The sequence below is a fragment of the Aythya ferina genome (assembly GCF_964211825.1).
Source record: "Aythya ferina genome assembly, chromosome: 5".
NCBI classification, from domain to species: Eukaryota; Metazoa; Chordata; class Aves; order Anseriformes; family Anatidae; genus Aythya; species Aythya ferina.
The window spans coordinates 11,052,606-11,065,538 of NC_140301.1; the positions used below are offsets into that span (position 1 = coordinate 11,052,606).

At 43.3% G+C, this 12,933-nt stretch overlaps 1 protein-coding gene across 1 annotated transcript in view; it reads right to left on the reverse strand.

The window, feature by feature from the left end:
* Nucleotides 1-12,305, reverse strand: part of SLC6A5 (solute carrier family 6 member 5) — a 31,644-nt gene extending 19,339 nt beyond the window's left edge. Inside the window, exons 1-9 of the mRNA XM_084521255.1 lie at nucleotides 12,133-12,305; nucleotides 10,446-10,973; nucleotides 9,680-9,818; nucleotides 8,925-9,056; nucleotides 8,659-8,832; nucleotides 7,868-8,009; nucleotides 7,288-7,420; nucleotides 3,929-4,063; nucleotides 1,667-1,770 (exon numbers count right to left, since the gene is read on the reverse strand). Coding sequence (XP_084377381.1) covers nucleotides 1,667-1,770; nucleotides 3,929-4,063; nucleotides 7,288-7,420; nucleotides 7,868-8,009; nucleotides 8,659-8,832; nucleotides 8,925-9,056; nucleotides 9,680-9,818; nucleotides 10,446-10,973; nucleotides 12,133-12,135 — 1,490 coding nt within the window. The 5' untranslated portion in view covers nucleotides 12,136-12,305. The remainder of the gene's footprint in view (nucleotides 1-1,666; nucleotides 1,771-3,928; nucleotides 4,064-7,287; nucleotides 7,421-7,867; nucleotides 8,010-8,658; nucleotides 8,833-8,924; nucleotides 9,057-9,679; nucleotides 9,819-10,445; nucleotides 10,974-12,132) is intronic.
* Between the last annotated feature and the right edge of the window lie 628 nt (nucleotides 12,306-12,933).

Consider the following 12,933-nt stretch of genomic DNA (forward strand, 5'->3'; position numbering starts at 1 on the left):
TTCTTCAGGCTTATAAGAAAAAAAAAAAAAAAAAAAAGAATATTGTTTAGAATCATTATGGTTAATCTTCTTCCAAAGCCCAGGTAAGTTTTAAGCAAACATTTTAGGTGCATGTTATGCAATGAATGTATATAAATTCACCGCAACTGCAGATTATCTGACGACATTTAAATTGGATATGTAACTGAAAACTTGAGTACTATTTGCCAGATTAAAATATAATGGATATAAAAATTGAAATGGGAAAAAATAGTCAAGCTTCATTTCAGTATTCAAGATGTGTTGCAAAATTAACCACATTAGAAGTAATTAAGGTTTTCTAATTATTTCTGCTTCAGTCTCCCCATCCCTCTCTAACATAAGTAAATCACAAATTCGGCGTTAAAAGCATAATATTATTTTTCTATTTCATTACCACATATTTCATTCAAATTTGTCATTAGCATTTTCAAATGCCACAAAACATTGTTCAATTCAGGCAGCAAGATAGCATAACATCTATCCCATTTTTTGCCCTGATATTCTGAATGTATCCATTCATCACCAAAAAAAACAAAGCACAGGACAAGCATTTTCAGAAGTAGGACACAAAAGACAATTAGGTGGGAGTAACAATACACAATGCTTTTACTTATCCATATTTTAAGGTATATTCAAGTACTTTTGAAAATTAGTTTTGAAAACTAGTAGCAAATATTTTTGGACTTCCTTTTTAAAATCTGGAACCACCTTTTTTGGTTTTGTTTTTTTTTTCAAGGTACCTAGGTATATGTTCTGTATACAATACCTAGAACTTACAGGATATTGATATCCTGTATATCAATATCCTGTATATCAAGGAGCCCGTGCTGCTCTTAAATTGCTCCCCTTGATTCAGGGAAGTATTTAAGCACACCATTAGACAGTCCCTGCCTAGCCAGCAGCACATGCTGTCCTGAATCAGCACATGCATCGTTGCACAGGAGTCAATGAAGGTTTGCTTCAATAGAAACAAGACCTACCCTAAAGACAGCAAAACATCAGTTAAACTTTCTGCTATTGTCACTTGCTTTTGTTGTGTTTTTTTTTTTTCCCTGTCTGCAGATATTCATCTGGCACACTTCTTGTTGAAAATATGTACTATGCCACTAGTGAAATGACTTTACTTGCAAAAATAAATTTCACTGATTTCAAATAAACCTGATTTTGAATTTTACAACCTGAAATACATTCACATGTGTAAAACAATTAAAAATATGAGAATCGCATACAGAAATTGCATGTTGAACTCATGCATGTACAACAATAGCCAACATCAGCTCATTCAACATATTGGTTGCTCTTCAGCAGACATTGCCAACTGTTGTGGTTTCATAATGTTGCTCACAGCTGCTGACAGCTTCCCAAATTGGCTTTCAAGCTAAAACTGCCAATTCTGAACATGAAGAGTCAACAGGGACTATAATAAGGCTAAGGCTCATCACGAGACTAGTAGATTAGGACCGAGAAAAAAAATTATATATATATATTTAAATTATATATATATATATATATAATTTAAAAGAAGAATAAGAGGAAGAAAAAAAGACCGAAGTGAGCATTCCAAACCTGACTGCTGCAAGCTGGAAAATGTTGTCATTTTTGGACAAGACTTTTAGTAAGACTTGCGGATTTCACTCTTACATACCTGTAGCAATTATTATGGAATTTATTGTAAGAAGAGAGAGTGATTAGACCTCCCCATGCTGCAGATAAGGAGAAGAAAATCTGAGTGGCAGCATCCTTCCAAACCTAAGTAAGAAAGAGAGGAAATAACATTGGCTTCAGGAAGAAGAATTAGAAAGACTGGTAACACTAATTGTTACTGTTGGGGATTAACATGCAAACAGTTAATCCTGTTAACTGGTGAAATAATTTCTAGAGAAATGTATGTAAATAAAATAGCATTTACAAGTGAAATCCTGCCCTGAAATACAGTGTCCATTTGATTAGGAGTACTCTTCTTGTTCACCCAAAGTAAAATGATATTACCTTTGCCATTCAACACAATGTATTACTTGTTACATATCAGTCTAAATAAGTTCAAAGGAAATACAAATCAAGAGGAAAAACTTGCATTGGGCACTGATAGTTTATCCAACAGTTACAGTATCTTCTTGATAAAAGCAAGAACCTCAGCACTGTTGAATGTACTACTTATGAGTGACATTACATTCCAATCATGGGAAATTTCTGTCGTGAGATGTACGTCAAATAGCATAGTATAAGGTAGGGCCATTCAGACTGGGCCTTATTTCCTCCCTTCAGAAGACAACACACACTCAGCCAAGTCTCTCTCTAAAAATATATAACATTTCAAATAAATAATGTAAAAAGAAAGTACTGCTTGTTCCATACTGCTTGATATTGGTGGTTCTTTAAAGCCTTAAATGCATTTAGATAAAACATTTCTGAACTGACTAGAATTTCCAAGGAACTGGTCTTATTTATGAAAAATTTTCAAAATGTTCCAAGCACTGGTATTTCTATTTACAAGCTTTCATACAAGTTCCAATTTTCCACCAAAGTGTGTAGTGCAGAAATGGAGCTGGGCATGCACAAAATTCAGGTGTTCCTGTGCACATTAACGAGTTTGAAGGTACTACTTGAACACTGCTTCAAAAGACACCAGCCAGTAAGGAGTCAACACTTCACCTGGCTGCATGTAATATACAGCTATTAATTTCTGTTACACTGCAGAGAAATTTAAAAGCAGAAGTCCACTTGAATATTCTTCAACACTTACCTAGGGTTATACACCTGGTGTGTACAGATAGCCCCATTTTGCAAAAGGCAACACTTCTCACATGCATTTTTGCACCCCAGGAATCCAAAAATGCTTGTACTTAATGCATAAAGTCTATATTGTTTGCTCAAGATTTAATACTCTATCACCAAAGGGTTAAAATACCTAAATACCTGCTATTTAAAGAGATAAGGACATTAAGAGTTGCAAAATTCCCCACTGCTATTGACAGAGGAAGGAGTTTCTTAGTAGGTGGGAAACAGATTTCCTAAGATGTTGCTAAAAGTTGCTTTTTCTACAGTACACAGTCTGAAGTCCAAGTTTCAGCTCAAGCTTCAATTGAGTCTTCAGCCTCGGGACAATTAAGAATAAAATTTAGGAAGCCAAGTGCTCCTGCGCCATTTCATGCAAGTCTGTGAGCCATGTGTGGATTCATGTCTACACCAATACAAATCATGTGTATTTTTGTAGCGTGTTTTACCGGTTTAATTGGCAACAAGCAGCTTCTTAGAATTCAGTGGAAATCATGAATGAGAAAGCAGAGCTGAAGCATTCATACAAGTCAATCCTTCCTAAAGAGCAAAGCCGGGTACCAAATTCCTTAATTCTGTCCTGTACTACACAGAAAGTAACATTATTTCTTATAATACAGGTAGTACAATGATCACAGCTGTTGAGGGAAGAGGTGTTAGAGTACCTTGTATAATTTGATTTTGTTTCGTGTCTCGCAGTCAGTCTTCAAAACTGCATTATATTCTCAGCATCTCTAAAGAATTTTCTAGACAAACGCAGACAGGCTTATTATGTTACCTATTAAAAACCTCACACGTTTGCTCAAATCAAAGCAGCATCCACTCAGACACCAGCACATGAAAATCTGTACCTCCTTTTTAATTCCCCATTTTCCAAATGCGCTTAGTCTGAGAGATTCAGGTGAAATATTAAATATGAAGTAAATACCATATCTATAACAACAAACATTATAAAAGGTATGTGCAGACAAATGACAAACATCCACTGTAACAGCACTCCATAGAGGTGAAGAACAGGACTGCACAGATGCACTGCCTCTGCACACAGCAAACGCTTGCAACAGACACTAAGTGAGAAATCTGTATGAGTTATTCATGCCATCAGAAGTTATAATTGCAATAATAAGCCCACCATAGCATCAATTAGCTTCTCCCACTTGGGTGTGATGAAGTACCAGATTCCAGCTCCAGCTCCAGGTAGAGTTACACCTCTTATAAGAAGGATGATGAGAACTACGTAGGGGAACGTAGCTGTGAAGTACACCACCTGCAGAGACCAAGGAGATCATTGAAAGGATTATATGAGAAGGGGGGGGAGGGAGAGGAGTGGAAGCATTTCAACTTTGGCCTTAAAAGCATAATTACTCAGGATCAGAGACAACAGGGGATAAGACTAGCAAGGCAACAGGCTTATTTCCCAGAATATCTGACAGAGTCGACATCTTTTACAGAACTTCTTGCTGCTAGTGACAGGAATGATATCAATAGCAACAGTGGTAATAATACCTGGGATTCTAGAGAGAGAGGGGAAAAAAAACAAGGTCAGTAAAGACTAGAGAGCAGTATTAAGTTCAAGCTGAATAGAAATACCGTGTTTGATCCTTGTCCAGAAAAATACTAACACAGCTCACTGGAAACGAAATGAGCAATGCCAGTTAATGGCACCTAAAGCCCTGATCCATTCCCGATGTATTTCTCTGTATTAGTTTGTACCTCCTAATAATTAAATATCACCATGACAATGTTTATGGGCCCAATGAAAAAAAAAAGTCAGCGTAACAATCAAGATACACCAAATGACTGTTAAATGCACAACAGAGGTTGTGTGCTTAACGTCTTCATAATTATCTAGTACAGAGCAGAGCTCTCTCTGTAGTCAAATAAAATGGCTAAGTTGCAATGAGTTAGGCTGCACACTCTTCAAAAGCATTTTAAAACCTTTTGCACTTCAGCCTTGCAGCCTTACAAGGGCCAGAATCCTCTGAGCTGAGGTGACTTTTGAAACTGCTTTCCCAACTTCCCCCGTGCTGTTTCAAGAAGCTGCATTTTGTGCAGTGAATGAAATTCCCTTCAATTGTCAGAATAGATTCAATCCATTTCTGTCTAAGCAGTATTCCTGAGAAATACCTTCAGAGTTTAAAGCAAAGCGCATATACATCAATGAAACAATGCGTGTGTATAGATGTAACACATTCTTGTCTTCATTTGTATTTCAGAAGCTACTTCTTTCTTCGTAGATAGTATTTTATTATTTATTGTACTTCAATGTATCATTTCTGCAATGACTGGTATTTAAATGATGTAATATTCAAACAGCATTACACAATTAATATGTAATCATTGTTCATCAAGAAAGGAACTAGGTTTAAATCAATAATGGCAAGTGGAAGCCAGCTGTTAAGGTTCAATAAAATTACTATAATTGCTCAAGTCTACACTGAGAAAAAAATGAAGATACTCATTTCAAGAGAAGATCTTTTCCCCTATTAGGCAATCAAACTTGGCAACATTAGCATGTCTATCCAACTTCAGTAAAAAAAAAAAAAAAAAAAAAAAAAAATGGCTCAAACAATAGAAAAACTCTCATCTAGAAGGCTTGACTGTATGGAGCATTCACACTACTTCAGCCCCAAGAAAGGTTTTACATAGGCTTATCTAGCTAGTCCAGCAGAGCATCATTTCCACTCTTCATTTTAAAACAAGTGTACTTTAGGATTCTTAAATTAACTGGAACATAATTGAGCTATCCTGATACACATCGTTCAGGGATTTGTGCCTGCTCAACTAGTTTTTATGGTGAACCTAGGTGCCATTTTGTCATTTAGATAGGACCTACACAAATTCTTCAGCAGGTTAGTTGTCCCTACATGGTACTGTGCTAACAAGAATATTGAGTCCTCCAAGACCAGTTGACTTTCTTCATCTGATCCCCAGCATATTAAATAGACAGACCCACATGGCTGCAATTGACCACTGCAGGCACCTTCCTGAGAGCTGCCTGAGGAGCCAGAGACAACTGTTTGCAGACTGACAGATCTCGCTTTGCATTATTATGTTTGTTAGAGGCAGCAAGGACCACAGGGCCACATATTGACAGTTACCTTGATTTCTTACCTTGGACAGTTACCAAGATTTCCACTTGCCCCCTCACTACAATCATCTAACCATCAATAGCAGTTTCTTATCCCTGGCACCAAGGAGACAGTATTTCTTTTGGCCGCTACGCCTGTCTTACCTAATATCTCCTGCCACATCCAAACCCAAGTTATTCTCCTCTACATCTTCTGTTTCCTGGCTCTGGCCTTTCATGAAACAGTTTTTCCTGTCACAGTACATGTAAGAAAAAACAAAAAGTACTCAACTTTCCCCTTGTACTCAAGTCTCTGGATTTTCTGCTCATTTCCAAGCTAGCTCACAACAGATGTTGTTAGCTTCTAGATGCAAAGGGGTGGCTTGAAATTAGATACCCCTTGACAAACTGTAGAAAATTCATAGCTTCCTCTGCACATGCATTACCTTTAACACAGAAAATATATAGTTATTCCATTCCATTTTGCTTCGTTTCATTTGTGGGCTGGTCTTTTTTTGTTTTGTTTTTTGAATGTGTGTGTTGTTGGGTTTTGTTTGTTTGTTTTTGGGGGGAGGCATTTTTTCAGCCTGCAATTATTAAATAAACTGCATTTATCCTATAGTATCATCTAACTTTTTGACCTACAAGCTAATTACAATGGCATTGAAGTCTCAGATATTGCATTGCTGCAAGTGCCATGAAAAACACCCAAAGCAGTGCTGCTGCTGAAAAAGAAGGGCTGCATTTCCCTGCGCAGACAGCTGCCTAGACAATTAGGATGCCTGCACTTGCGTGTCCATGAGAGCACATGTTCCCTCTTTGTATGGCTGCTGGTTAGGACACAGGGCAGAAAGCTGAACATCAGAGAGGCAGAGGAGAACATGACAGAAGTTCAGGAGGGAGATGCGAGATGTCAGAAACAGAAAAAGGGAGCTGGGTTACTGCAAGAAGTTTTAGGAAGAGGCATGAAGTAGTTGGGAAAACAAGATACATACTGTCACAGCTCAAACACCACAGAATGATTTAAGTTCAGTTCTGATTCTAAAACACATTGCTTAACATCTTAGTATACATCATAATTTCCCAGATTACAGTGATGCCTGAGGTGACTGTGGGATTTCTGATGAATGCCACACACACTAGGGCACTGTTTCTGCCATCCAACTGCTAAGCACAGCTCAAAGGCTCATTTTGAAGTTTCTGAGTATTAGGGATCAAATGCTGAACCTTATTTCCAAAATTATCTTTTTAACGTTTTAGCTAGATAGGAAAACATGTACAGGAAAAAAAGGCATTTCATTAATGTGTAGCCATTTGTTGAAAACAAATTTCAATAGTTCAGTGCCTTAAACAAGAGTATGATTTCCTCAAAGCAGGATACTGCTTTCCTCTAAGCGTATGATTGCAAATATTTTTCTTACTTTTCCTGATGACTTGATTCCTTTAGCAAGGGAGGCATATACAATCACCCAGGCTAGGAAAAGAGACAGTGCCAAGGGCCATCTAATCTCACCAGGATATTCTATCCCAGCTGAAATCTTCAATACAAAGTACCTAAAAATTAAAATAAAAAGAAATTAAACTAAAATTAAAAAGGAAAAAAATAATGACAGCAACTGCAGGCAGTAATTCAGTGCTAATTCCTATGGTACGTAGCTCTGCTTTAGCGTTCTCAGTGGCTTCTCCAGAAGGTTCGAGTGAATGTCACCATGTATTATTTTATCTATCTGCATTGCAGTAGGAGATAAAAATGCCATGCACGGGCCAACACCCCAGCTGTGCTAAGCACCAGAGGAAAAGGACAAAAATAATGCAGTGTTTAAAAATTAGCTTTCATTGTTAATATGCATAAAGTGTGTATCATTTATCATTCTTAAATATTTTATTTCTAGTCTTCTAAATAGTTACTTCTTGTATTACTGGTTGATTATCTGTATTACTAGAGATTTTTACTAGAGATTTTAGAGAAAGTAACGTAGTATTTCAAAGGAAAGATCTTACTTAAAGTATTCTTCACTTCCGCTGACAAATGTTTTGTTTCCTTCACTGGTGAAGTTAACCATAGTCAAGTTTGGATAGGCACTCATACAGAAAGTAGAGTTCTTGATTTGGATTTTTGGTTGGTCACCAATAATGCATGAATCTGGGAGAGGGGAAAAAAAAAGGAAAATAACTTGCCTGGATTTACAGATTGGGTGCAAAACAACAATAAAAAGCATTCTATTGTACACATCACTTGAGTTTCAGTTTTGCATTAGGTTTCTGTAGCAATGCTGTAAGGCTCAGAGTACTAGGTCTTAAAATGTCTCACGGTTTTTCCCTTTACACCCAAATGCTCAAGGTATTAAAGGGTCTGGACCAAAAGCAGTTACAGGTGAGGGCTTGCAATAGGGGTCACTATCTAGTCTTCCTTTCTACACCGCGTCAATACAACTACAGGGATGTGCATAAGCTCAGCTCCGAACCAGGGATGTGTGTCACTGGAAACAGGAGATGAGACTGGACAGGATTTTACCCCACACCAAACACCCTGCACAGCACAGGCACCTTTCAGCTGTAAAGATTTCTTTGTGTTTTTTTTTGTGTTTTTTTTTTTTTTTTTTTTTGACATTACAGTTCAGAACTTACATCTACCCTTGATGGTGAAAACAAAAAAAAAAAAAAAAAAAAAAGGTAGCAAACGAATTGCTCCAAGCCACCTGGGTAGCACTCCCTGCCCTGGGCTGGGGACCGCAGCCCCCACCTGCAGCAGGGAAAGAGCTGGGAAGACCCAAAAGCGCATCCCAACTCACCTAGTAAAAGTTTGTTCTTATCTTTACAATCTGGTGTGTTCCAGGGGTTATTACAAGAAGCCCAAGGCAGCACGGGCACAAAGGAGGCGAACAGGTAGAAGAGTGTGTAGCACAGGATGATGTTGTAGTAGATGGCTATCAGGACAGAGATGATGAGCATCGCGATGCCGCAGCCTAGGAAAGAGCAGAGGGAGCCCAGAGGGGGCCACCATCACCACCGCCCGCACAGGAAGCCACAAGGGGTGCGGGTGGCAGGGGGGGCTCACCTTGCAAGGCAGGGATGGCTTTCCACACTGACACAGGGCCCTGACTGGCGAACTGCCCCAGGGAGACCTCCAGGAAGAAAATGGGGATCCCAGCGAGCGCCAGCATCATCAAATAGGGGATGAGGAACGCACCTTTTGGGAGGAGAAATGACAGCCTGCTCAGCCCCAGCCCAGGCAGCCATCCCTGCCATCCCCAGCCCCGGCAGGAACGGGGGAGCAGGGTTTTGCATTTCCAGCATCCGCTTGAGGCAGTAGTGTTTTATTAGAGGAGCCCCCACACATGCTTTTATTTTGTATGTTTAAAGGCAAGCTTGCCTTTTATTTTTATTTTTTTTTATATATATATTTTTTTCCAATATTGAGGTGTTCCAAATGGCAAGTTCTCGCCTCCAACAGCTCGGGAAGAGCCCACACGACCTCGCTAAGGTCTGGAGCCCCCCGCGGTGGCCTCCCCAGCTAGCATTCATTGCAGGTGTTTTTTTAGGGCAAGCACCACCTTATAACGAAATCTTGTCAGAACTCGTCTACTTTGACTGCTGAACACCAGCTTTCCCCCAAACCAAAGCCAAGCAAAGCAACAAAAAGCCCCCAGCGAGGATTTTCGCCAGGTGTGACGGTGCAGTGCGGGTCCCGGGGGTGCCCGGCTCGGCGTCCCCGACCTCCGCTCCCCTCGTGCTTGTCCCCACCGCAAAGAGAGGGGGCAGCTCAGCCACGTACGGAACTGCAGGTAGAGAGACAGGAAAAAGCCATCATACCTCCCCCATTCTTAAAGGCCAGGTACGGGAACCTCCAGACATTGCCCAGCCCCACTGCATAACCCACCATGGAGAGGATGAAATCCAGCTTGCTAGACCAGTTCCCTCGGGCTTTATTTTCATCCCCTACATCGTCTTCCTAAAGGGGGGGGGGGGGGGGGGGGGGGGAAGGAGGAAAAAAAGAAAAAAAGAAAAAGATCGGACAAGAGCTACGCTTGCAAACGAGCATCGCAGAGCCGCACCGGGGGCACCCTCCCCTGCAGCCGCATCTGCCCGAGAAATTAGGCTTTTCTGTCGTGTCCCCCTCCTCCGGCTGCTCCCGAGGGAAGGAAAGCGTCTGCTACAGCCCTGGGATGGGGGGGCTGTGGCAGTCCCCGCTGCCCGCCCCCCAGCTGGCTTCTCCGGGGGCGAAGGGCGCAGGGCTCGGCTCGCTGCTGCCTTCCCATGGGGCAGCCCCTGCAATGCGCCGCGCCCGGCCGGGGGCGATGCCCTGGGGACAGGCTCTGCTCCTGCAGCAGAGGGCTTTCTGCCCCCGATTTCTGTCGGGACAAACACAGCCAGGACCGTACGCCCACTCCTCTCCCGCAGTACCTGAGCCTCGGCTGGCTCTCGGCGCGGTAGCTCAGCACCGGGAGGGTTCCCTCTCTTCCCGGCTCCTGCCCCATCCCCGACCTGCTCCCACTGCTCCCCTAGCTGGCGCTGAGGGCCGAGCATCCCTTAATCCCTTATTCCCGGGGGCCGACAACCCCGGGGAGGAGGCTCTTACCCCCTCCACTCTGCCGGGAAGGACAGAAGTGTTGCCATCCGTGCCCAGTACCACGGTGCTCTGGCTCAAGGTCACCCAGGCGCCTTTGGCGTTGTTTTGCTCCAGAGAGCCCTTCCCAAGGTTCAGGGTAGCGTCCCCGTCCGTGCTTTGCAATGCGGGAATTTTGCAGGGGGGAATCGCAGCCTGCCCGGCGGCCCCGGCCCCAGCGGCGTGCTTGTAGGGGAAGGTCTCCCCGGATTCCCTCCGCACCGTGGAGTTGGCTTGCACCGGGGTGCTGCTGAGTTTGCAGATGCCGACCTTGGTCCTGTCGAAATCGTTTGGCTTGGCTTCTTCGGAGGGAAGCGTTTTGGGGTCGTTGGAGAGCGAGCGGGGCAGCCTGGCCATCGCGGCGGAGGCTTGCGGCGGGGCATTTTGCGGCTCCTCCTCGGGGCTGCCTCTTCCAGCTCCCGCACCTTCGTTTGGTCCAGGAGCAACCGCGTCGGGGCTGTTCGCGAGCTGCTTGTTCATCTCCCTTGGACTGGCGTAATCCTAAAACAATATCACATATTTTACCGAACGGATTTAAAAAAAAAAAAACGTTTGGACGGCAGGGATTTATTTTTTTTTTTTTACCAATTGCTTCCCTCGTGCGCAAAACGCGTCTGCTAGAAAATCGGGATTAAAACCTGGGTGAATTTCGAGGGGCCCGGTTGCGCTGCTTGCCCTCTCGTTCAGCGTTAATATTCTGGCGGAGAAAGCAGCGAGGAACGAAAAAACCAAGCAAACAAACAAACAGCGGCTGCAAACCCGCAACTGGAGTTTTAGATAAATGTTCCTACAGCACTGCGCCGCCAGACCTCGTTAGATTGCACATCACGAGCGTAGGATGCTCCCTTCCCTATCACCAGTGTAGAAAGATTCTTTAATTTTACGCCCCATTTCCTTTCTGTCATTCAACAATGCACATCGGCTTTTCTCCCCCCCACCTTTTTTTTTTTTTTTTTTCCTTCATACAGGCAATAGACAAGCTGCCCTGTAGGCAGCCAGGGATGCTAAAAAAAAAAAAAAAAAAAAAAAAAAAAAGACCAGCGAAATAGTGCTGGGGAGCGTTTCTGAGCCGGCTGCCACCTCTCAAAACCCGACAGCAAGCCGGGGAAACGGGGAAACAACCGCACCACCACCGCGGGATCACGGCCGTCAGCAGCTGCCTTTCCTTCTGATTTTTCTTACGTTTTCGACTCACACACCTCTAAAAACGGTTTTGAACCATTCTCCTGTATGCTAAATAGATTACTGACAGCATCCTCGTTTCCTACCAATTTAAAATTAAATTTCACAATGTATTATTATTATTTAACCTTAAGGACCCCGCCGGCAATGCCTCTCTTTCCCATCCCTTAGAAATTCTCTTTCCCTACGCACCCTGCCTCCGGACCCCCACGCACCAAGGCTTCCCAGCTCTGCCTCCGCCGTGCCTGCCGCAAGTCCTGGCTGCACCTGCGGCACCTCCGGCTGCTCCCCCAGCCCGTGGGGGCACGGAGCAGTGCCCCTGTCCCCGGGTGGGGGGACAGCCGCCCCTCTGCCTTGCAAGGAGAGGCAGACAGCGGCAGGTAAACGAGGCGGGCGCAGGGCAGCCAGCAGAGAACTCACCGGCGAAGCCTCCCCTCGAGCCCTTCTAAGTGTCGAAGGAAAGAAATGAAGCGCTTACCATGCCTTAAAATCGAGTCGGTCGAGGTAAAAACAGCAGTAGAGGCAATTGACAGACTGGATTTTGCTCAGTCCAGAGCAAAGCTTCTATACTTCCTTGGGAAAGCCTGGGTTTGCGTCAGTGCATAGCAAGGTGCCCTTCGTTTGACATTTTCGTGATAATAAGAGTTTGATAAATCATTACCCTTGGATTCAGATTTTAAAGGGACAACCAGAAGCCTGAGCGCCGGCTAGCTGTCACTCATGCGGCAGTGGGATTGCGTGTCCCGTGTGACTCATGGGGGGCTGATTACTAAAGCAGTTCCTGCAGGAGCACACAACTTTCTTGCTGGTTATTAGGGGCAGCACGAGAAACACGTACTACTGCGTCCAAAAGAAGAGCAAAGGGGGGGAAAAACCGGCCAGTTCTGCCCCTCTCCCCCCTCCCGTGTGGTCCATCCCATTATTCTGCATTCCTGCAGTTCACATGGGATCGAAAGTTAAAACAGCTTATATGTATGAAAAAATCCACATATATATATATATATAAAGTGTATAAATATATATCTCTCCGTATAGCTATTTCCAGAGAGAGACGTTCACTGTGTATATAGTGCACAAACAAGTTAATTGTGTGTCCCCTGGTCTCCCTACACCACACCGTCTCTTTTCACCGTGTCTCCTGGGGGGAAGCCCTCAGCCCCAAATCAGTCAAGGGGACACCCGCCATAAAGCCATCTCCTCTTTCACCAAAGCTACCTAAAGAGTTAAGAGGGAGCGAAAATGACAGCAACTGCAGTCAAGTCGTCGGTGTGCTGCCCTC